The 26,098-nt window shown below is 43.0% G+C and overlaps 1 protein-coding gene across 4 annotated transcripts in view; it reads right to left on the reverse strand.

Moving 5' to 3' along the window:
* pde5ab (phosphodiesterase 5A, cGMP-specific, b) overlaps window positions 1-26,098 on the reverse strand; it is a 172,437-nt gene that overhangs the window by 131,693 nt on the left and 14,646 nt on the right. For all 4 annotated transcript variants that reach the window (XM_068039289.1, XM_068039281.1, XM_068039272.1 and 1 more), the window contains exons 2-3: window positions 7,126-7,708; window positions 4,585-4,674 (exon numbers count right to left, since the gene is read on the reverse strand). In XM_068039289.1, coding sequence (XP_067895390.1) covers window positions 4,585-4,674; window positions 7,126-7,704 — 669 coding nt within the window. In that variant the 5' untranslated portion in view covers window positions 7,705-7,708. The remainder of the gene's footprint in view (window positions 1-4,584; window positions 4,675-7,125; window positions 7,709-26,098) is intronic.

The raw sequence follows: 26,098 nt of genomic DNA on the forward strand, positions 1-26,098 counted from the left end.
GGAGGCACCCTATTCTAATTTAGTGTCAATTAGTTATGCAACTCTCCACTCCTTCATCTAAGTAAATATACATGCTAAAAAGTTGAGGCCCCAACCTCCTACCTCCCAACCAATTACCAACCCATGTCATAAGGTTACCTCCAATTCCATGAGCTTTCATTTCTGAAAGTAATCTCTTGCATCGATCCTTATTAAACACCTCCTGGAAGCCCATACAGACAACATCTATAGAAACTGCCCAATACACCATGGTAGTGACCTTCTCAAAAAATTCAACTAGATTTGTCGGGCATAACCTACCTTTCAGAAATCTGTGCTGACTCTTTTATCAGCTCATATTTGTCCAATGGCTCATTCACTATGACTTTGATAATAACTGCAAGATGGGAAGGAAGCGGAGGGAATGATTTAGCAGTAGGACTTGATTTAAATTGTTTGAAATTGGTTTCTTGGCCACAGCTAGCCAAATTGAGAGACTGCCTGTTATGAAAATTATGATGAACTCATCAGCAAATTTTCACCTATTTCTTTTAATACTCATATTCCCCTTTACTACACTCTTCCTCCAATGCATTTATAAATCTTTTGCTGCTAGTTTCAACATCTCTTTCAGCGCCTCTGATTACTTCCTTTGTATCCCTTTGTTCACTTTATACTCCCAACCACTAGGTTTCTTCTTTACCTTGCATTTATATAAGCTTTTTCTTTTAGCTTGATACTCTGTCTTACCTCATCTGTTGGCCATGTTTCCTTAACTACACAAATGGAATCTTTGCCTTTTAGAGGAATGCACTGGTTCTCGACCATACCAGTACTTCTTTGAATACAATGTAACCTGTACAGATAATCCTAAAAATGGACACCTGCAGTAAAAGGACACTTATTGATAGTTCCATATAACTTACATTGTAATAGATGAAAGCTGCATCTTGAAATCACAGTCGCAAATTACGAATATAGACAGTGTTATGCATTGTGAGTTTTTAGATTTAATTATCAATGCTATTTCTCTGATGTGTGGTTTTCAGCACTTTGTGATACGTCTTTCTTTGCTGTATTGTTCAGTGATAATGACCATATGGTCAGAATTGGCCCATGCATGACAATTATTCTAAAGACTTGGTGCAGCTTTTTTGATTGGAAAGCGAACTTGTTTCATTTAATTAATATAATGATTGTCCTTTAGAACAGCAGGAGCCTTTTGCCTAGAGAAACCACAACTACTGAAAACCCAATTGCTTGTTTCTCCAATAATATGGCATTTAATCCAACTGCATAATTCGGATCTTCATTAAGATTGCCAGATTATCCTGGAAATGAAGCTTATTCGGAAAGTTCATATATTTAAAATGGATCAGCAGCTTCAATGCAAAGTAAATCGTTGTTGGGATTCAAACGATGAAGTGTTCAGTACGAAAACCGCTGTTCAAAAATTCAGCTCCATCCAACATAATGTTAGCATAGGGATAATGTTAATATTCTCAAATGGAGAATGTGTGGGCACTGTTCTGATACTCTCTGCAGATAAGACAAATGTAAAACATTTCATTTAGATGGACTTGTAGTAGATTTCACAGTTTGATATCAGAAGCAATGCTATTATGTTCAGTTTACTGTTAAATTTAATTATTTGTTTTAGTTTCTCTGCATTTGAGGGCCCTTAAAATGTCAAAAACAACTTGATCTGTAGGTTTTGCAAGCTCCCAAGCTTACCTATGTGTTACCTGATTTTAGAAATAATTTTCTCTTGTAGAACACTTCATTTTGCAAATATTTCAGCTAACAAATTTCACCATGAAAAATTGTTAAATTAACAATAATTTACCCAAATTTCTATAAAAATACATGAAACAAACATTCTTTTCTCTCGTTTTGTGATGTGGCAAATTAAATATCGGGGCTAAAAATTTGTTAAGGCCCATTTTCGGGCCTAGAGCTTGCGGTTCACAGTCTGTCAGCATCTGTTCTGGTTGAGGTAGGCAGCAGACAAACTTGGTGCTGTCGCCTCATTTACATGATTGTAGCATTAGTCCAAGCTGTGCCCACACTGTTGGCTGCCTGAGCCCTCAGCAGGACACCCAGCAGAGTGTACTGTTATCATGTGGTGCAGCTAGCCTACTCCTCTTAAAGGCGGTCAGTCCCTCTTAAAGAGGAGCTGCACTCAGTGGAAGAGAGCTGTTGCTGACTGCCTGTACTGACACTGGCTGCACAAATGGAGCATGAAGGCAGAGAGAGGGCTTTCGGGTTCACAAATGTGGCTTTGGAGGCATTAGTGGTGGAGATTGACAGGAGGAGGGAGATCATATTTCTGCAGGGGACCAGGTAGCCCTCAAGGCAAACTCTCAGAAGGGAATTGGAGCAGGTGGCCAGGAAGGTCAATGCCCAGAGTCTGATCCTGAAGACATGGTAGCAGTGCTTCAATAAGTTCAATGACCTGATGTGATGGTCAAAGTCACTGAATGCATCTCCAAAGAACATTTCCTATCCACTGCACCATTAACCTCCCGCACTGCTCAATGCACCACACCCCTAACACACACCCATCAGAAGTGGACACAGACCTGACATTTAGATATCCCACCTCATCCTCACACACATTCCAATGGTGCAAGCCTCACACCCAGCTCCCACTGCTTCCACATATCTCCAGCTATTTAACTGTGGCACATCACTCAAACACAGTGCAACACAATTACTGACATTCTTTCCTCCCTCTTGCAGGACAAGGTAGCCCTGGGATCAGAGCAGAATCAGTGAGAGACAAAAACACCTACATCTTCTGAGCCGTCCGGAGGAGATGGTTCGCCACATCATGGGGCTAGCTGCGGTAGAGCTTATGATATCTAGTGTCGCTGAGAACATTGAGGATGACGGTATATTCCTGCCTTATGGCCCTTCTCAACTTCCACCTCACCCTTACTTTGCTGTATGGCATAATGAGCAAGGTGCTGATGGTGTGAGCATGGACGTCTTGTTTTCCAACCCACCCCTTTCCCTCACCCAACTTTCCCCTTTCTGATTTTCTGCTTTCAGACATCGAAGAACTGCTGCCTGCCCAGCCACAGCAGTCCCAGGAGGAAGAGAAAGAGAGAGCAACACCACAGCACTAATCACAGAATCACAGAATTGTTACAGTGCAGAAGGAGGCTATTCAGCCTATTGTGTCCTCACCGGCTCTCCGAAAGAGCAATTCACTCAGTTCCATTTTCCCGCCTTCTCTCTGTAACCCTGCACATTCTTCCTTTTCATATAAAGACGCCTAACACTTGATCAGACACTTGCAACCACTCAGATACTGGCACTGTGCATAACTTAGAGGCTAGTTTAGAGTTGGGATCTGCAAATGGGCATGAGTGGGCAACATCCAGGCCAGAAAAAGGGTAGTTTGTGTGCCAGCTTACCAGAGGGCGAGGTTTTCAAACTGGTTTTGTTGCAGAGGACTCAGATGTGGATTTCAATAGATTGGCATACAGGAGAATGTTGATGGGGACGCACACCGAGATGCTGGGTACATTGGCAGGTTTGCCAGACAGACAGCTCTCACTGTCAAGGAGCAGATGAAATGGTCAACTTGGCAGAGGGCATTACGCACAACTTCCTCTCTCTGCAGCCTCTGTTTCATCTCCTTATTGTACTGCAGTCTCAGAGGCACTGCAGCTGCAGCCCTCATACCATGTGGGTGGGTCATCCTCACCCTACCTAACAGCATTGTGGGAGTATGTTCACCACATGGACTGCAGTGGCTCAAGCACAACTGGGGACAGGCAATAAATGCCGGCCTTGCCAGCAACATCCATATCCTGAGAATGAAGTTAAAAATAAGAAATATATTTGTAACCAATTAAAGGGATGAAAACAAAAGATATAGAATAGTTAAGTCGCAATGGGGGTAAATTATGAATGGGGTGCCCCTTCTGTTTCTGCTATACATAAATAATGAGGTGGGATGTCCGAATTGTTCCCCCGGTTCCGATGTACAAAAATATTGTTCCCTGTGTATGAAAATAATATTAACCACAATCTTAATGTACAGCAGTTAAATTCACAGATGACATTATTTTAGTGGAGACAGTAGAGGCAGCAAAAATTTGTCAAAAAGAGCTCAACATGGTTTGTATTTGGCTGATTGACGGCAAAATAGCTTTTTCGTTATGTAGTACCTTGCATTTTATTTATCAATATAGGGAAATGCAAGCTATTGCATATTGGACTTAAAAATAACAAGTAGATGTACTCTTTGGGTGGGTTAGAACTTGCCAAAAACAATTTGAAACAGACCTAGCATTGTTAGTTGACTTGTTGCTCCCATGTTAATATCTGTGAGGCAGCAGCAACAAAAGAAATAGGATGCTGGGCTATATTGTCAAAGCAGTTGAATTCAAATCCCCAGAAGTCATGTTGAAGCTGTACAGTGCACTGGTCAGGCCACACCTCAACATTGTTTACAGTTCTAGCCACCTAAACATTAAGAGGTCATCAGAGCCTAAAGCCAGTGCAGAAAACAGCAACAAGGCTCAATCTTTTGCTCTTATATAACAGCACAACTCAATCATAAATTATACTGTGACAGTAAAAGGCATTCACCTCCTCTTTATGATTCTTTATCGGCATGGATAGAATACTCTGTGTCTTGTACCCTGTGATTTGGTCGACTTCTGCATTGAACCTGGGATCCTGTGAGGGTCATAGAACAGGTCTGTAAGATATCATCACTATTTGTACAGAGAGTTCCAGATATAAAAAGTGATAGACAAACACAAGCTGAGCTTTTGATTTTGGGTTTTTCCCATCCATCTGTTTTTTTTGAGACCGTTAGTTTGTGACTTACAGCAGCCATGAGATTCTTCTCCCTAAAAGGATATTTAGCTTTACAGATGCTTTCTCTTCACTTGTTCTGGGATATTATCCATTTTTAAAAAGCATTTTATTAGAAATTAACCACTTACAATGCAGCAATGTAACACCTACTGGCAAATGAAAACACTTCTGGAGTTTATTACCATGCTTGCTTATACTGGCACTCTCTTGCTTTGATGTTTCTGGAGTTTTTCACTCTCTAGTGCTTGTGCAGCATAGTTGTAACCAGAAGCAAGGAATATGGATTTAACACAGACAGTGACTATAACTGCAATACATTGATTGTGTTCTCACATACAATTTTACCTCATTTTAAAGCCCATGTTAACTATGTGTAAAAAGAGAGCTCAGCTTCAAATAACATTGATATTCAATTGATATAAAGTTAGTTTTAATTTTTAAAAAACTTGAAAAAATAATTCTGCTGTTTGGTTTCATCTTTTACAGTTTTCCCCTCAATTGTGAATATGCCAGCTGCAAGAATTAAATGAGCAGGTGAGACATTTATTATTAAATACGTTGTGAATCATTGTTTAGAAAAAAAAATCACAGCTTCCAAAATTAATTCTGAAACATGGGCAAAATCTGCATTCTGTCATCGACCCCCTAATTGATTATTGAATAGTCAGGAGCCGTTCCAATGAAAATTATTTGCTTTATTACTCACAGTGCTCTTCCATTTAATTATTTAAACAATAACTTAAATATTAAAAATTAATGTATATTTCTTAAAGAATTATGTAACTGATCAGACAAAGCAGTGCAGTAAAAATTGATAGCCATTGTTTTATTTTTACACATTCTTCTTTCGTTCAATCTAAACAGATCTAAAGCACTCAAGTGAAGGCATTGCCTGGAAGAATTTGGCTGTTGCTAGTAATTTAAGAATTTTCATGATGCAGTTCACAAAATAAATTCTGTAAAGGCTGCTGTTATTTAAAGAGAATTGGCAGCACATGCATAGTACAAAGACTAACCTTTTGGAATACATGAGTGCAATTTAACAACAAGAACAACAGCAACAGCAACAATTTGTAGCGGAGTTTGAAGCCAAAGACAATAGCTTCAGACTATTTTACTGTTTAAACAAAGACTTAAATATTAAAATGAATGTATTTTTCTAAAGACTGATGAAAGCAGTGCAGTAAAAATTGATAGCCATTGTTTTATTTTTACACATTCTTCTAAACAGATCTAATTTTGGACAGTTTCAAGCCTGAATCATTCGTTTATCACTGGGTATGTCATTTTGTGACTGCAGGAACTCAATCTCCTTGTAGGGTGATCTTTAAAATTTCTGAGAACTAAAATCAAAACTAAATATGGTTTTCGGTTAAGAATATTCTTCTTACAGATGTTATATGAAAAAATAACCTTTCTTTGGACAACAAAATCAACAAAATGCTGCGGTACAGAGGGATCTTGTACATGAATCACAAATAGGCAGCATGCAGGTACACCAAGTAACTGGGAGGGCAAATGGAATGTTGGCCTTGATTGCAAGGTGGGTGGAGTATAAAAGTAGGGAAGTCTTGCTACAACTGTACAGGGCATTGGTGAGACTGCACCTGGAGTACTGTGTACAGTTTTGGTCACCTTATTTAAGGAGGGACATACTTGCATTGGAAGCAGTTCAGAGAAGGTTCACTAGGCTGATTTCTGGGATGAAGGGGTAGTCATATGTGGAAAGATTCAGCAGGTTGGGCCTATACTCAATGGAATTTAGAAGATTGAGACGTGATCTTATTGAAATGTATAAAATTCTGAGGTCAGATGCTGAGAGGATGTGTCCCCTCATAGGGAAATCTAGAACTAGGGGGCACAGTTTCAAATTAAGGGGTCACCCACTAAAGACAGAGATGAGGAGGAATTTCGTCTTTCAAAGGGTTGTTAGTCTGTGGAATTCTCTTCCCAAGAGCAGCGGAGGCTGGGTCATTGAATATATTCAAGGCTGAGTTAGACAGATTTTTGATTGACAAGGAGTCAAGGGCTATGGGGGGCAGGCAGGAAAGTAGAGTTAAAGACACAATCAGATCAGCCACGATCTTATTGAATGGCTGAGCAGGCTTGAGGGGCTGAATGGTCTACTCCTGCTCCTATTTCTTATGTTCTTAAGTTATGTTTTGTAAAAAAAAACTTATAAATGCAACTGCACTGTATGAAACTACTATGTTGAGCTTTGAGCAAAAAGAAGAAGTATCATTCGTGAAATTTGAAGTAATTAAGCCAAAACCTCTGTACGAAAAGGAAATTGAGATGTTCACGTACCTCATATGCATTGTTAATATTCAGTGGCTCTCCTGTAGCTGCTACATATCCAACAATTCCTTTGTTCCAATCTAACCGAATGCAGTTGTTTGAAGTCTCTTCAGGAGTGGAACCTTCTGCAACATCAAAGAGCTGACTTACAAGAAACTTTTCATTTGAGCTGTCCTCGTGCACCAGGAAAAGTGAATACCTGTCAGCAGCAATAACTTCATTGATGTGGAGAAAGATCTTGTGACAGAGTGCTGTGACATCCAAATGGCTGGAAATATCTTTGACAAGTTCTAAAAGTCTGGAACATTGATCGTTGACAGGTGTGGCTTCACAGGTAGCTTTTGGAAATTTTAATGGCATCTGTTCCTTTCTATCTGAATCAAAGACAAATGTTAAACCCCCAACAGAATCTTTAACAAGGATGGGTCTGAGGGGTCTGTCAAATTCTGAAGCAGAAATTTTCCTTGTAGGAGTCCCAGGAGTGGCACTCTCTGCTTGGGCCATTTGATGCACAGGGCTGAGATCTCTCACAGTTTCATTTGTAGTGGGAATCGTGTGCACTCTTTCTGCAAACCATGCATTGACCATCTCCCTGTGAAACAGAAACATATGACCTTTTGGAAAACTGAAATGCTGTATATTTGTGCCACAGCTAACTCCTCAAGGGTTGCTGTGAGAAACTTTACAATTAATATAAGCATTAGCATAAATTAGCAGAGAGTTCATTGAAGTAACATAGTCTGACTGGCTGTAATCATTAATCCTCAGTTAGGAACATAGGAGCAGGAATAGGCCATCCAGCCCATCGAGCCTGCCCCGCCATTCAATATGATCATGGTTGCTCATCCATTTTAATGCCTTTTTCCCACACTATCCCCATATCCCCTTATGTCAGGACTACGTGTTGACGGACGCACTAAAGCTTGGGGCAGCTGCCGCAAAGGCTCAATGGGGAACGACCACAGTGTAAGGTCCTCCCGCCTTGGTGAACCGAGGGGCTGGAACCTGTGTAAAACCCCTCGGGCTGTATGCATGAAAATATGGTTTTGCTGTGTAATGCGAATGTGCATTGTATGTAAAATGGAACAAAAGGGTTGTGAGGCAATTCACGTCCTGTATTGCAGAAAACTAATTTCTTTTGCACTTTATGGAATGTCAACTTGGAACTGTCTTGAAATGTATTTTTTTACAGATTTTTATGAATAAAGTATATTTTTGGGAAAAAAAAGCCCAAGGAGGGGCCTTCCAGCAACGATGGCTGCCCCCATGGCAAGACTCCCCCCTGCCCTCATCAACCACTTCCACACTGGGGCCTGCAAGACTAGCCCGGTGACCTCGACCTCACCCACCATGGTCCCAAGGCATTGTAAATGATGCTGCTCTGGGGCAGGTGCAGTCCCAGCAGTGGCCACTGCTCCTGGTGGCATTACTGGGACTGCTGAGCTGCCAGCACTCTGAATGGCTGGCAGCTCTTGGGTGGGATCTTGCCCCTTAAAGGGGATGGCAGTTAATTGCCTGTCTGCCTGCCGTTGAATTTGGCTGGGGGTCCGACAAATGGTCTAAGCGGGTCACCCCCCCCCCCCCCCCCACCTCCCCTCCCTTTCAAGGCCAATGCTGGGAGCCTCAACACTGAAATAAAATTCAGTCCCGTGTATCTGCATGTGAATGATGGTATAATGAGTCAGTGAGGGAACATGAGTAATGTTTCATAAAGAATAGTGACAATATGAAGGAGTTAGTAAGAGAGTGTAAGGGATTATGGGAGGATATAATAAGTGAGTACTGAAAATGTGAAGAGAGCATTGAATGTTTGGATGAACATGTGACAAATCATGTGCAATGAGTAGTTGAGGATAATATAGAGTGAAATTGGTCCTCAGAAAGTGCACAACATGGGAATAGTGAACTGGCAGTTAATTTTATACCCTGCCTGATTTTTTTTCCCCATTTACTTCAAGTCATTTTGCACTACTACAAAGACCAATTTCATCCCCAGCGAGTGAAAGTGGGAGGGAATGACTTGTTTGCCAATTGTGGGAAATTGTCTAGATTTCTATCATTGGAGATAAAAATGGTCTTGAGGAATATTGCACAGTGAAGGATTGCCCATCAGCTACCTGCTTTACACTTCACTCAATTGAAATCAATGGAAAGGAAAATGAAGCAGGGTGTAGAACAGGTCATTGATTCACTCTTGCTCAAGTCTAATTTCAGCCTATTTGCCTCTTCATAACATACTGAAACTGTGAACTTAATGAATTGGTAATTGACAAGAAAATCATGTGTTGCCATTAACAGAACATTGCCTGCACCAGTCAGCTTGAACTTTCACTTTTTCCCCATTCTTTCTTCTTCACTTTTCCTCCCTTTTCTCTTTATAATGTGCTGAAACTACTTCATCTAAAATACTCTCCAGAGTAGCAAAAGGATGTTCTCAGTAAACAAAACAAAAACATTCACTGTGAAAAAACAATCTCAAAAATGTGGATTTGTACTCCATCTTTAAAGTAAAGAAACCTATATATAACCTATGGTATGAAACCACAAAAATAATAGGGTTCAGCTTTTCCCCTTATTCACATTTTCTAAATATTTTCAATATATTTTAAATATATGGAAATCCAACTGAAAATCAATAGAAGAAAATGGATGGGTGAAAATCGCATGCAAAGACAACGGTACAAAACTACTCAGCATGAAGTTAATGTCTGCCTTTTTCTAATACAATGGGCAAAAATTCCTTTGCGAACTTGGTTATATGGACATCACAAAGGTATTAATAAAGAACAGATTTACAATTTTGCTACCGTAACGCACAGACGAAAATGTTGCCCAATGAGTGAGTTTGGTTCAATGGTGACGCATTCTCACCTCTAAGTCAGTTGTGTGATCAAGTCCACGGTAAGATTTGAACAGATAATCTAGTCCGATATTTCAATGGAGTACTGAGGGAATGCATATTTGTCAGAGGTACTGTTTTGCAGTTGCAAAATTAAATTGTGGTCCTATTTGGGGGCATAAAAGGGCCGTGGCACGATTTGAAGAAGCACCGTGAGTTCTTCTGGTGTCTTGGCCAACATTCTCCACTCAACCACCAAAATCAGATTAATTGGTAATGTAACTGATTGTTGGTTGCACAAATTAGTTGCTGTGCTTGTCTACAAAGCAGCTAGGATTGCACTCAAAAGTATTTAACTGGCTTTAAAGTACTTTCAAAGGTGCTGAGAGTATGTAAGGAACTATGTAAGTGCAAATTCATTCACTTGTCCAATATTCTAATTTTAATTTATTTTACTGAGGGATAAAAAAATGTTCCTGATAGCATGCTCTCCATGAGTAGCTGAAAAGAGTGCACCAAAGCAAATCTTGTGAGACACATTAAAATGGTCAGATTTCAGGAAATTATGTGGTTGGTTGGTTTATTAGCTCTCAGGTGAAAAATCAATTAAAAAAAATGATCAGGATTAATTTTAAAATCCAGAAAGTTACCCAGTGAAAATGTTTGTAAACTGAAATAAATATAATGAATTAATACAAGGAAATATATTGGTAAATGCAAAAGTCATTTTGCACATGGCAAGAAGGTACAAACAGCAATGAGATAAATGAGGTTATTTGTTTTTGGTCAAGAGAGGATATTAGTCAGAACATCAGAAAAATTCCATGCTATTTTTACATAATGCAATGGGTGTGGGATCTTGAACCCCCACCTGAACAAGGCTCAGTTTAGTATCTCCTCCAAAGTACAGTCTCTCCAATACTGCAGCACTGACATGACAGCCTGTACTTAGGTTATAGAGTGGAGCTTGAACTTATCACCTTTTGAATGAGAGGTGAGATCACTGGTGGTTGACATTCTTCCATCTACAAAAAATGATGGACACACAGCAAACAATCCATTTAGGTGGGATGTTTTTTCTTGGTGCACCTTTGCTGACGGCTGTGAAGACCAATCATGGAGAAGCAGGTTCTGCCACAAGTGCCACACATGAAGCTGCCAAGTGACACTTTGGCTGAATTTTATTAGCGTGCCGCGGGGTGAAGGCGACAGCCTTCCAACATGGAAGTGCCGCCGCACAGCCCCCGCGATATTACACATGGGGGCTGATTTAAATGGAGGGGGCAGAGCGTCCGTCCCCGATGACGTAGAGGGGGCGGCGGCCAAGTCCCCAGCAGCGGCGTCCGGCGCCACTGCGCAGGCACTGGCGCCATTTTTAAAGGGTTTCAAGCCCTTCAGTGACATCTACATTTTTTAAGGTCCCAGTCTCCGGGAAATAAAAATAACATTTTAATTCAACTTTAAATCTCGTCTCCCACCCCCCAATAGGTAATCTATATATAAATTGCCCTCTCCCCCAGAGAAAACTTTTATTTATATCCTGAACTCCCCCCCCTCCCCCACCCACCACCATGAAGTTTGTTCCCTTTGACCGTCAATCCCTTCCCACCATCCCTGTAACTAATAAAAAGTGTTTTCCCCGCTCGCCCTGAGAATTTTATTCCTCCCCCTCCCCACCAGTATCTTGCCTCGGAACTCCAACAGAGTTCTGAAGGCGTGCGAGTGGTAGCCGGTTAGCTGTAAAATCGGCGTGGGACAGCTGCTGTCGGCAGGTAAGTTAATTTGAATGTTAATTATCCTCATTTTAATGAAGGCCCTGCTGCCAAGTGGTGGGGGGGAGGGAGGCCGCACCGAGGCCTCACTGCCGCTTTTAATACCCAGCAGGGCCTTCTTGGCATCATGGGTCGAGGCGGGCTACTCCTGCTAGCATTTTACAGGTCTAACTGCCAGGACCCACGGCGTCGAGGGGCTGACAACATTGAGCCCTGTGAGTTGTTTTTGACATTGGCACCTGTTGCCAAGCTGCTGTAACAATCAGTCGTTGTGGTAGTGCACACCAGTCCACAGGATGAGTAGAAACAACCTATATGTTATTCCATGACCAAAAGTTGAAGAATAAACAAATTTTACTGTATTTTTTCCAAGTCCTATGAATTAACCACTGGAAAATCCAAGAGTTTAATTTGAATTGGTTGCAGTCACTTTCTATCTTAATAGTAAACCTAACCTTTGTGAATCTTCAAAAGAAAGCAGACATTACAGAGATCTAATTTATAAAAGTTCTTTTATCCAACCAATGTTAAACCTTTCTCTGGGTATTGTTTTGAAATATTATATCAGACTGTTACTAGGATTTCAAAAAATAGGAAGGGTGGGAGAGTGAAATTATTATACTATGTCCATCTGAACTGTGGAAAAAAACCCAGAGATTAAATCATAAACATTGTCCTTCCAAACCACAGCTATGTCTGAAGACAGCATTTTAAACTATCTAACACTAGAGTGGAGGTATGAGTGGTTCCAGGACTAATGCTGATGGTGATAGTGTTGGGAACTAACTTGAGATAATAAACAAATGCATTGATTTCAGCATTATTTTTCCTCCAGCATATTGCTACTAATACATTGAATATACTTCATTATAACACTGCAAGTTATGTATGACATATAAATTTGCAGATGATTGAATAAAATCAGATATTCTGATTAGCTGGGCAGCAATTAATACATTGTGGGAAAGAAAAGACAGACAGGCTTTTATATAAATAGCACCTTATTACATCTTTCAGAAATAGCACTGTACACTTCACATATAATACATTACTTCGAGGTGCTGTAACTATTGTTAAGTAGAAAACACAAGAATTGACCATACTTACACACTACTAATAATGATTTTAATGATTTAATGATTTTATCTTTGTGCATGTGGATAATGTTTATTTGACCAGTTGTATTTGATCAAGGAATTTGATGATATTTGTCCTCCCTTCTCATTATTTTCATTAGCTCTCAAACTTTCCAACTTCTGCCTTACACCTGAAGTCAGAAAACTTGACAACTAATGTCTACAACAGACAAAATTGAACAATTAGTTCGAGACAAGAATGTGTCAACTCCATGGAAACACAGTCATTATCTTTGTCAATAAAAGTTAATGACTAATGTATTAACTAGTTTTCGGAATTTAATTTTGCTGATTTCAAAGCAGTTAAAGTGCCATGAAAAGAAGTTTTAATGAAACTATATTAAGAACCTACCCCCATGTTTTGGGAAGGGATAAAAGCAAGAAGAGAGTTACATGATTTTCACTTTGATATTATCATAAATTATTCAACTATGTTTACCCCACAGTTGAAACCCTCATCCAGACTTTCACTCTCTCCAGCCTCCCAAAAGATCTACTTCCTGGCCTCCTGAATCCTATCCCACACTAACTCTGATCCTCCTAATAGATGCTATCATCTATCTGCCCTCTTCTCAGTAACCTTCATTAGCTCCCTATCCCCCCAGCACATTGATTTCAAAAATCCTATTTGTATTTACAGATCTTTTCCTGAGCTCACTCCATCCTACCTCTGCTATATCTACAAATTCTATATCCCAGCTTAAAATAACAACTCGCGGCATCACTTGGCAGCACTTGTGGCAGAACCTGCCTCTCAAGGATTGGCCTTCACAGCCATCAACAAAGGTGCACCAAGAAAAGACACCACACCTAAATGGATTTTTTGCTGTGGGTCCATCATCTTTTGCAATGGAAGAATGCCAACCAACCATCCATATCCCTGCTAACATCCTTCAAAGCTCAGAGTCTGGACCACTGTAATGGCTGAATTCTGTGCAGGAGGCAGGGGTCCCGATAACAGGCCAGAAAGGGCACCTCTGGCTGGATTTTACAGTGCTCAAGCAGAAAATTGCCAGACGTTGATGTCCTAGTCCCTTTAAGGATGGGGATCCCGCCTTCAAGAGCTGCTGACCAATCAGAAGGCTGGCAGCTCAGCAGTCCCAGCCACAGGGAGTGGTGGCCACTACTGGTACTGCAGTAGGCCTGAGACCAGGAGCAGCGCTGAACCCCCGGAGAGGAGGTAATTGCCAGGGGGGACTGGAGGGGGGAGAGAGCAGTTGCCGGGGCCAGTCAGACAGGGGTGGAGGGGGTGTTGTTGAGGACAGGAGGAATGGGTGTTTACGCAGGGGCGGCCTTTGCCACCGGGGGCTGTCTGTGGACTAGAGATTGCCCACAGAGGAGGCCACTGCCACCATCCCCCCACCACCAGCCCACATCACATGGAGGCCACCTGGTGTTACTGGGCGACCTCCCCATGCAGCAGAGGGACCCCCCTCAAGGGAAGAAGCCCTTAAGTGGCCATTAATTGGCCACTTATGGGCTTCAAATGGCCTCTGGGTGAGTAGGCTGTCCTTCGCCTTCCCCACCCCTAACAAAATTGAATGGCATCGGGAAGGCAACGGGCCCTCAACCTCTTCCCCCCCCCCCACCCCCCCCCACCTTCCCTTGCTATTTTGTGGGATCCCACCACTACCCTTCCCATCCCTAAAGGGCTGATAAAATTCAGATCTATGTGCAGCTTCCTCCACTCTCACATTGGTGGCAAAGTCTTCAGCCTTCATGGCTCATCTCTCTAGAATGCCTTCCTTAAACCTCTCCACTTTTCTGCATCTCATCTTCACTAGCTTCCTTAAAACCTAACCGCTTGACTTTGCCTATAGTTACCAATCCTAACTCATGGAGGAACATGACTTACCTGGTTGCCACAAAATAAGAGCTCTGATGAAAGGTCATTGACCTGAAATGTTCGCTCTGTTTCCCTCTCCAAAAAATGCTGCCTGACTTGCTGATTATTTTCAGCATTTTCTGTTTTTATTTCAAATTTCCATTATCCACTGAATTTTGCATTGTATTACCCTGCTGCCATCTGGACTGCCTCTAGGCTGCCAGATATTGTGTCAGCCCAAATCTGGCGAGTGCTTCTAGACAGCAGATTGGAGCTGGCAGCTAGCTGACTCCATTTACATAAGGCCTGGCTGTTAAAATGGACTGAGCCTACTAATGCACCTCTCTAATGGTCTGCTCATATGTTCTGCCAGCCGACCATCCAGGAGTTAAAACATCCCTCTAAAGATTGCTACTGTACATTCTTTCTGTACCTACTAATAGTTGTCCGAGTTTTTCAAAATCCTTTTACTTTTGATAAATGCAACCATACCCTGTATACAGTCAACTAATGATTCTAATTTTCCAGTATTTCATTACAGTTTTTTAGCGATGTTTGTGCTTGTAAAAGTCAGGAAATCCAATGATGGAAAATGAAACACTGTTGTTGATAATGTCAGCATCCAAAGCACTTCTAGGTCAAGAAAATGATGGTCATGTTCCTTTTGTTCTACACCAACAATGAGCCTTTATCGCAACCTTCACCATTGTGAAGTTTTCTATACCCCAACCAACCAAACTTATATCCTTGGTAAGTGAGATGTTCGATTTGTACCAAATTACAGGTAATTTTGACCAGCTGGCTCATTCAATTCAGAACTGGGTCCAGACTACCTAAAATTAATTTAATGTGAGATGCTCAAAGCTAGCAGGAAGAGAAGATTTGTATCCTATCAGTTGGGCTCTGGGTCCCATTCACCATTATTAAATGGGAGACAGGGCAATCTGGAAGACTGGAGTGTGTTAGAGAACTGGACTTTCTTATTGCACAGATCTATAAAGGATAATGAACAATGTTCTGAAGCTACAGTTACAGTGTATAAGGTGCTACGGTGTATTTACAGGACAATTAACTATAAAACAAAGCATCCTATTTTATCCTTGACAAGACTCTAGTTAGGCCTCATTTAGAATATTGCATTAAGTTTTGGTCTCCTCACATCCTGGATCATATTCAGGCATTGGAAAAGGTTCAGAGGAGGGCCACAAGATTAATACCCAAGCTAAATCATCTTAGTTACCTAGATAGGCAAAAAGAGCAAGGTTTACATACATTTGTGAAGTGTAGACCTGGGGAGATTTGATTGAAATGTATAAGATGATAAAGAGATTGGATTACATTCGTGTGGACAAATAGTTTTTTTAATTCGTTCATGGGATGTGGGCATCGCTGACACATCTCCATCTTTGGCCTCCTTGTCTCGAGAGATAATGGGTAAACACCTGGAGGTGGTCAGTGGTTTGTGAAGCAGCGCCTGGAGTGGCTATAAAGGCCAATTCTAGAGTGGCAGACTCTTCCACAGGTGCTGCAGATAAAATTGGTTGACAGGGCTGTTACGCAGTTGGCTCTCTCCTGGCGCTTCTGACTTTTTTCCTGCCAACTGCTAAGTCTCTTTGACTGGCCACGCTTTAGCCCCACCTTTATGGTTGCCCGCCAGCTCTGGCGATTGCTGGCAACTGACTCCCACGACTTGTGATCAATGTCACAGGACTTCATGTCGCGTTTGCGGACGTCTTTAAAGCGGAGACAAGGACGGCCGGTGGGTCTGATGCCAGTGACGAGCTCGCTGTACAATGTGTCCTTGGGGATCCTGCCATCTTCCATGCGGCTCACATGGCCAAGCCATCTCAGGCGCCGCTGGCTTAGTAGGGTGTATATGCTGGGGATGTTGGCCGCCTCGAGGACTTCAGTGTTGGAGATGCGGTCCTGCCACCTGATGCCAAGGATTCTCCGGAGGCAGCGAAGATGGAATGAACTGAGACGTCGCTCTTGGCTGACGTACGTTGTCCAGGCATCGCTGACTAGACCAACATTTATTGCCCATCCCTAATTGCCCTTGAGAAGGTGGTGGTGAGCTGCCTTCTTGAACCACTGCAGTGCTTGAGGTGTAGGTACACCAACAGTGCTGTTAGGAAGGGAGTTCCAGGATTTTGACCCAGCAATAGTGAAGGAATGGCGATATAGTTCCAAGTCAGGATGGTGTGTGGCTTGGAGGGGAACTTGCAGGTGGTGGTGTTCCCATGCATCTGCTGTCCTTTGTCATTCTAGGTGGTAGAGGTTGTGGGTTTGGAAACTGCTGTCAAAGGAGCCTTGGTGAGTTGCTGCAGTGCATCTTGTAGATGGTACACACTGCTGCCACTGTGCATCAGTGGTGGAGGGAGTGAATGTTGAAGGTGGTGGGTGGGCTGCCAATCAAGTGGGATGCTTTGTCCTGGACAGTGTCAAGCATCTTGAGTGTTGTTGGAGCTGCACCCATCCAGGCAAGTGGAGAGTATTGCATCACACTCCTGACTTGTGCCTTGTAGATGGTGGCCAGGCATTGGGGAGACAGGAGGTGAATTACTCGCCACAGAATTCCCAGCCTCTGACCTGCTCTTGCAGCTACGGTATTAATGTGACTGGTGCAGTTTGGTTTCTGGTCAATGGCAAGCCCCAGGATGTTGATTTTGGGGGATTCAGCGATGGTAATGCCATTGACCATCAAGGGGAGATGGTTAGATTCTCTTTTGTTTGAGATGGTTATTGCCCAGCACTTGTGTGGTGCGAATGTTAATTGTCACTTATCAGCCCAAGCTTGGGTGTTGTCCAGGTCTTGCTGCACCTGGACATGAGTTGCTTCAGTCCCTGAGGAGTTGAGAATGGTGCTGAACATTGTGCAATCATCAACGAACATCCCCACTTCTGACGTAATGATGGAGGGAAGATCATTGATGAAGCAGCTGAAGATGATTGGGCCTTGGACACTATGCTGAGGAACTCCTGCAGTGATTTCCTTGGTCTGAGATGATTAACCTCCAATAACCACAACCGTCTTCCTTTGTGCTTTTGATAGCACTGTTAATGACCCTTCCATCACTTTGCTGATGATCAAGAGTAGACTGATAGGGTGGTAATTGACTGGGTTGGATTTGTCCTGCTTTTTTTGGACAGGACATACCTGGGCAATTTTCCACATTGTCGGGTAGATGTCAGTGTTACTGCTGTACTGGAACAGCTTTGCTAAGGGCACGGCTCGTTCTGGAGCACAGGTCTTCAGTTCTATTGCCAGAATGTTGTCAGGACCATAGTCTTTGCAGTATCCATTGCCTTCAGCCGTTTCTTGATATTACATGGAGTGAATCGGATTTGCTGAAACTTCTGACTGAAGATGGATGCAAATACCTCAGCCTTGTCTTTTGCACTGATGTGCTGGGCTCCCCCATCGTTCAAGATGGGGATGTTTGTGGAGCCTCCTCCTCTTGTTAGTTGTTTAATTGTCCATCATCATTCACGACTGGATGTGGCAGGAATAAATAGGTTAAGGAGAAACCAGGTCGTATACTCAAGTTATGTAAGGGCAGAATTAGTTTAGATGTTAAGAGATTGTACATTTTCCAGGGGATACTTGACCTGTGAAACATGTTGCTGGCTTGTGCGATGAATGCTGGTTCATTGAATACCTTCGAGGGAGAGCTGCACCTGTTTCTATCTTATGCGGATATCATATACAAGATGTAGATACCTGGCAATGTTAATTAGAGCCAGAGTAATCTCCTGGACTAGTTTTGATCGCCTAATGGTTTGAGAGAGGAATTTTCCATATTTCTTTCCCTCCTAATCTGTGCCTTTGTCCAGGCACCTGGATTACTAGTCCAGTAACATAACCATTATGCTACCATTCCCTTGCCATGAATGCAATTTCATAAAATTACCCATGTAATCTCTGGAAAACAATGGCCAGCTTTGTATAATGAATGTATAAGTGTAAGTAAAATTTGGAGAATTCTTATTAATCTATCTTTCGGGAATAGGAGAATTTGTCCAAAAATGTTCAAGTAATTAAATGAAGGAGGTAGAATCCAAGAGATAGTAAATTGTCCAAGGCCTGTGGATGTGATGAACGTTATGGTCCTAATGCCCTTTTTTTGCTTCATGCTTTCTTCTGTTCTTAATCTGATTGGTTATTTTATTTAAGCACCTTTATGAGAAAGTAGAGAAAAGAAAAAAGAGGTGAGAAGGGAAAGACAGTGTATGTGAGAGAAATAAACAGGTGAAATGAATGAAACCGTCATATAAACAGAAATGAAAAACAGCAAAAAAGAGACACTTTAAATGCCACATTCCATCCATCACCAAGACTGCTTTCAATGACTTTGGGAACATTACCTGCTTACATCCCGATCTCAGCTCCACAACTGTCCAAACTATTAGCCACACTGTCATACAGCACTAAAACAGGCCCTTCAGCCCACCGAGTCTGTGCTGACCATCAAACACCCATTTATACTAATCCTACATTAATCCCATATTTCCTGCCACATCCCCAACTTCCCTCAATTCTCCTATCACCTACCTATACTAGGGGCAATTTACAATGGCCAATTTACCTATCAACCTGCAAGTCTTTGGCTGTGGGAGGAAACCAGAACACCTGGTGGAAACCCACACGGTCACAGGGAGAACTTGTAAACTCCACACAGGCAGGACCCAGAACCGAACCTGGGTCACTGGAGCTGTGAGGCTGCAGTGCTAACCACTGTGCCACTCCGTTTAAATTCCACCAGCTGCAGTGGTGGGATTTGAACCCATGTCCCCAGAGGATTACCCCCCTCTCCCCCCAGGCCTCTGAATTACTAGTTCAGTCACATTACCACTGCACCACCACCTCCTCAATTTCCTCATCACCCTCAATTTCTCAAATGTGCTTTTTGCTGGCCTCTCTCACCCTTCACAAGTTTAGCTGGTTCCAAACTCTGTGACCCTCTTCCATATGAATTCCTGCCTACCCATCACCCCTAATCTTGCCAAGCTCACTGGTTCCCTGAACCTCAACAAATCAATTTCAATATTTCCATCCTTATCTTCATATCTTCATTCCACCCTATGTCGGAATCTTTTCCAGCCTATGTCCCACCTGCAGCCTCAAACTTTGGATAAATGTTTGTTTGCACTCTCTCCACTCACCATTGAAGGCCAATCTTTCAGCAATATGCCCCTGCCCTCTGAAGTACTCTCCCAAGAATGCTTTGCCTTACGCTCTCTTTGCCTTTAAAAACCTCGAAAATTTGTCCTTGTGGCTGTCGGGTTCCACCCCACCAACACCATCTCCCCCCCTCCCCACCCCCACCCTGCCACCTCAAACCGTCTCTCCCTATGCACCTTTCCTTCTTGCCGTGCATTCAGAAATCAGTTAAGACTGCCTGAAATGAATTTCATGTCTGATCCTTGCCGCTGTTGTTGAAGGAGAAACACAGATTATAAGAAGCAATTGAAGAAAAATGAACAAACATAGTCATTTATAAGCATCACATCATAACTATGGATGAATATGTCACTGTACACACAACTGACAGCACAAGAAGAAAATGACAGAAACAGTTTAATCATGGGTATTTTTCTATTGTAATATGTTTGCATGCATATGTTTAGAAGGAAATAGACATGGGTGATTTTATAAAAAACAGATATGCAGTGCTTGGGAAATTTCTTATCCTAATGAGGGAACACTAATAGCAGCCCTCTTCATCAGATAATTGGCAAAAGCAGTTTTAATAGGCAACTTCCATTATGTTAGGCCCAATTATATTTAGCAAGCTGTTATGGTTTGTGCACAGACTGATAACAAAGGCCCTTCATGCTGATGAAATAGAAGTAAGACTGTGAGAAAGCTCCTAAGTGCCATGACTGTAAATGCCCATAGGCAAGAAAGTCTGCATGATAGTCATAGAGAGATACAGCACTGAAATGGACCCTTCGGCCCACCGAGTCTATGCTGACCAACAACCACCCATTAATACTAATCCTACATTAACCCCATATTCCCTACCACATCCCCAACTTCCCTCAATTCTCCTACCACCTACCTATACTAGGGGCAATTTACAATGGCCAATTTACCTATCAACCCACAAGTCTTTGGCTGTGGAAAGAAACTGGAGTACCCAGTGGAAACCCACATGGTTACAGGGAGCACTTGCAAACTCCACACAGACAGTACCCAGAACCGAACCCAGGTCACTGGAGTTGTGAGGCTGCAGTGCTAACCACTGCACCACTGCACCACTAATTAATGTGCAATTAGAACATTTCAGTGTCACACTGCACAGATGGTCAGAATTTTGTTCGGGAAGGGGGAGTTGTGGTGTGGGAGGGCCGGACAATCATGCCGGAACTGTCTGCTTGGAAACCCAGTATCATGACTTCAGCTCCGGATTTAATCAGCAGTGGGAAAGCACCAAGGCGGGATTGGTGCCTGCGCAATGGGAATGTATTTTAAATTGTAGAACGCTTACTTTCAATACATTAGCATATCATTCGTCGTGATTTAATGGGAGGCTTGGGATTAAGTGAACGGTGAGCAGCATTCATGTGCCTTCAGTTCACAACTGTTGAAAGCTGGTTGCACCGAGTCAAGGCTTCAGTGCCAGGATGGGACGTCAGCGACGACTAGCACTGCATGGGGGACAGGAGATTGTGAAGGCCATTTTCAGACTGTATAGCTGTGCATTCTGCATGACCAGGGCAGGGTCACATCTGTGTCACCAGCACTCTGTAGGCCCACTGGTCACCTGGCATGGGTCTCATTCACCCTGCCTTTTTGGACCTCCGTGACATGCTGCAGGACCTCCAATGGAGGGAGGGCCAGGAAGCAGCTGCGTCTGCCTGTGAAACTCCATGATGAGAGCAACAGCTACCAGCCATGCCAAGAAGGGCCCACCAGTGCCAGACAGTGTACTGGACTCGTATCAGCTACATGTAAATGTCCGAGCCTCATTGCCAGTGAAGACTACAGCTCTCCAGGGAGGCCGTCACCAACTTACGTGCCCTACTGCAGGACAAGTTACAACCTATGGAATTTGGGGGACACCCTATGTCAATGATCTTGAAGATCACAGTGGTACTAAACCTTTACATGTCTAGATCATTCCAGGGATGCACTAGGGACATGTGTGGGGTCCCCCAGGAAACACCCCACCACTGTATCAAGGAGGTGGCCAATGCCCTACTCAAGCAGGCCGGTGACTATGTGCACTACCAGACCAACCCTGACAGCTAGGCAGAGAGAGCCATCAGATTCAGGGCCATTGCTGGATTTCCCCGGATACAAGGTGTGATAGATTGTATGTATGTGGCCATCAACAGAAATATAGAGTAATTTTTAAATGGTGAGAGGCTGGGAAGTAAAAACAAGAAATGCTAGAAATACTCAGCAAGTCTGGCAGCATCTGTGGAGAGAGAAGCAGAGTTAACACTTCAGGTCAATGACCCTTCTTCAGAACTGACAAATATTAGAAATGCGAAAGGTTTTAAGCAAGTAAAGCGGGGGTGGGGCAAGAGATAACAGAAGGTGTTGATAGGACAAGGTCACAGAGAATAACTAACGAGAAGGTCATGGAACAAAGGCAAACGGTATGTTAAAGGTGTGCTGAAAGACAATGCGTTGGTACAGAGAGGGTGTGAATTGATTGTAAAGCACAAAGCGCTCCAAGTACAAACATTAAAAACATTTTAACAAAACAGAAGCAGTGGGTAGGCACAGTAGAAACAAACTAACCAAACTAAAAAAAACTAAAATAAAATAACCAAATAAAAAAGAAAAAAGAAAAAAAGAAAAAATAACTAAACATAAAAAGTGGGGGGGGGGGGGGGGCGTCATGCTCTGAAATTATTGAAATCACCGATTTACCAATTAGGCACGCTACAGCCTGCCAGAATGAACATTGAATTCAATCATTTCAGAGCATGACCGGATCCCCTTTTTATGTTTAGTTATTTTTTCTTTTTTTCTTTTTTATTTGGTTATTTTATTTTCAATTTTTTTTAGTTTGGTTAGCTTGTTTCTACTGTGCCTACCCACTGTTTCTGTTTTTTTTTAAATGTTTTTAATGTTTGTGCTTGGAATGCTTTATGCTTTACAGTCAATTCATACCCTCTCTGTACTAATGCTTTGTCTTTCAGCACACCATTAACATACCGTATGCCTTTGCTCCATGACCTTCTGGTCAGTTATTCTCTGTGACCTTGTCCTATCAACACCTTCTCCTTTATCTTTTGCCCACCCCTGCTTTACTTGCTTAAAACCTTTTACATTTCTAATATTTGTCAGTTCTGAAGAAGGGTGACTGACCTGAAACATTAACTCTGCTTCTCTCTCCACAGATGCTGCCAGACCTGCTGAGTATTTCCAGCATTTCTTGTTTTTATATCAGATTTCCAGCATCTGCAGTATTTTGCTTTTATTTTAGTGGCTGGGAAGTGTTGAACTTCAAAGGGACTTGGGTGTCCTTGTTCATGAGCTAACATACAGGAACAGCAATCAATTAAGAAGGCAAATGGTATGTTGGCCTTTATTACTAGATGATTTGAGTACAGGAGTAAAGATGCCATACTGCAATTATATAGAGCCTTGGTGAGACCACACCTGGAGTATTGTGTGCAGTTTTGTCTCCTTACCTAAGGAAAGATATACCTGCCATAGAGGGAGTGCAACAAAGGTTCACCAAATTAATTCCTGGGATGGAGGGACTGTCCTATGAGGAAAGGTGAAATAGTCTGGGCCTTTATTATCTGGAGTTTAGAAGAATGCGTGGTGATCTCATTCAAGCAAACAAAATTCTTACAAGGCTCGACAGGGTAGATGCAGGAAGGATGTTTCCCCTAACTGGGAAGTCTAGAAACAGGGGAAGTCTCAGAATAAGGGGCAGGCCATTTTGGACTGAGGTGAAGAGGAATTTCTTCACTCAGAGGGTGGTGAATCTTTGGAATTCTCTGTCCCAGAGGGCTGTGGAGGTTCAGTCATTCATATGTTCAAGACAGAGATTGACAGATTTCTACATAGTAAAAACATTAAGGGATATGGGAACAGTGCTGGAAAATGGTGTTGAAGTAGAAGATCAGCCATGATCTCATTGAATGGCGGGACGGGCCCGAAGGACCGAATGGCCGACTCCTGTTCCTATTTCTTATGTTCTTACGAAGGCTCCCTTGGAGTGGCCAGCTGCCTTCATCAACAGGAGGGGCTTTCATTCCATCAACGTTCAACTGATCTGCGACCACCAAAAGTGATTCTTGCAGGTATGTGCCTGCTTCCCGGGAAGCAGCCTTGACACTTACATACTTTGACAGTCTCAGGTGCCACAGCTTTTCAGGCAACCCACTCACCTTCAGGGATAGAATTTCACTTCCAATCACTTTGCTGTCCACTCACAGAGAAACCAATAAAAACTGACCTCAATCCATGCAGTCTGGTGCCTCCTTTCCAATTGTGTTCTGTGTCTGGTGCCCAACTGAACCAGACGCTAGTGCCCATGGGAGATCATATTTAAATGAGTGCTGTGCTTACATTGGCATCCACTAAGGGGGAAGAGTGAAGACAGAAGCTCACAAATAAGGCATGATAGAATAATCACTTTTACACAATAGATGTTAATGGCTTGAACAAAAGAACTTTTTATGAAGCATTACATGTCAGATATCAAACACCCATGAACCCCCAAGTGTCTCTAGGTGCTTTTCTTTATATGTTTGCGATTGCTTCTATGAGCTGGACTAGATGATAGCCCTTGGCCTGTGGTGACTTTTGCGGCCGTCCTCTGGCTGCCTGAGAGTTTCATTCACTGGTGCAGGACTCTCCTCAGGTATCATGGCTGCTGAAGCTGGGCTTGCTGTCCACATTCCTCCCTTTCAAGGCTCATGAACATCCCTGCTCATCAGAGAAGGACGAGCAGCTGGAGAAGACTCCAGGCTCCTTGTCCTTCTCACGCCTTGCCACTGCTGCATTGAGCTCGTGGCTGAGGCAATGGTGTACAGGTCTGTGGGAGCTGGCTCTCCATAAGGGTCGCCAACCTCTCAATGGAGGAAGCCATGCTCTTGCATGCCTGAGGCATGGCAGCACTCATGGCATGGATGGACTGTTCCATCATTCACTCATGGCTACGCATGGCATCTCCACCAGTTGTTGCCTTACCATTCTCTTTTTTTTTTATTCGTTCATGGGATGTGGGCGCTGTTGGCTAGGCCAGCATTTATTGCCCATCCCTAATTGCCCTTGAACTGAGTGGCTTGCAATGCCATCTCAGAAGACACTTCAGAATCAACCACATTGCTGTGGATCTAGAGTCCAATGTAGTCCAGACCAGGTAAGAACAGCACATTTCCTTTTCTAAAAGACATTAGTGAAACAGATGGGTTTTTACAACAATCAATAATGGTTTCATGACCATCATTAGACTCGCTTTATCATTCCAGATTTGTTCATCAACTCAAATTCCACTTTCTGTCATGGCAGGATTCGAACCCATGTCTGCAGAGCAAAACCCTAGGTCTCCAAGTTACTAGTCCAGTGACGATACCACTACGCCACTGTCTCCCAACATGCCCTATGCTGTCGACACCAAAAGCTCATCATGAGCCTGGGGCTCAGCATAGGCCTGGCCACTCACAGTCCCCTGCCTCAGCTTCAGCCAGCTGCTTGGGTCGTGTGCGGTGCTCTCACCAGCTTGCGGCCCTAATTCTACAGCTGAGCAGAAAAGGTGAAAGTATCTGTGCTGATGGAAGGTGCCAGAGAGTCATGGGATGGTGCATCCTCTGAGTGTTCCTTCTTAGAGGTGGATGTTTGGCCCCTTCTGGTTGAGTTTCCTGTGGTTGCTGACCTGCATGAGAAAACACAAATGAATATGGGTTAGGCTGTGGAGATCTCATCATGCCAACCACATATTTCGTGGGTCTCCAGAAGTGAACTGTATGTCAATAGAAGCCAATTCTCACTCTCTTACGCAGCGACTCCAAACTCTCCATCTGATATGGTGCAGCTGCCCTGTGTCATTGCCAATTCTAATGCTGCTTCCTCTGCTGTGGTGAGAGGCCGATGATCCGGAATGCCTCTGCCTGTTCAGTCTGACTCCCTCCTGTTGTGGACCCTCTTGTCCTACAAGAGGAAAGATGGAGATGGTCATACTTCACAGAGAGATCAGAATGACAGATCTGCTAGTGTCAGCCCCTTGCCCCCTACTGGGCTTTCACATGTTGCTCATGCTGCTGTTCACTCTCAGGGGAGTTAAGTTGGGATGAACTGTGAAAGAAGATAGCCTGTGGCCGAAAGGCAGCCATGCATCTGTCAGGATGAGGTGATGCCAAATCCCTTCTGCCAGTGCAGTTGTAGTGCCTACCTCCCCATGTCGCACTTCCACCTGTGTAGCCACTTGCAATCACT

This window comes from Heterodontus francisci, chromosome 1 (genome assembly GCF_036365525.1).
Source record: "Heterodontus francisci isolate sHetFra1 chromosome 1, sHetFra1.hap1, whole genome shotgun sequence".
Lineage (NCBI taxonomy): Eukaryota > Metazoa > Chordata > Chondrichthyes > Heterodontiformes > Heterodontidae > Heterodontus > Heterodontus francisci.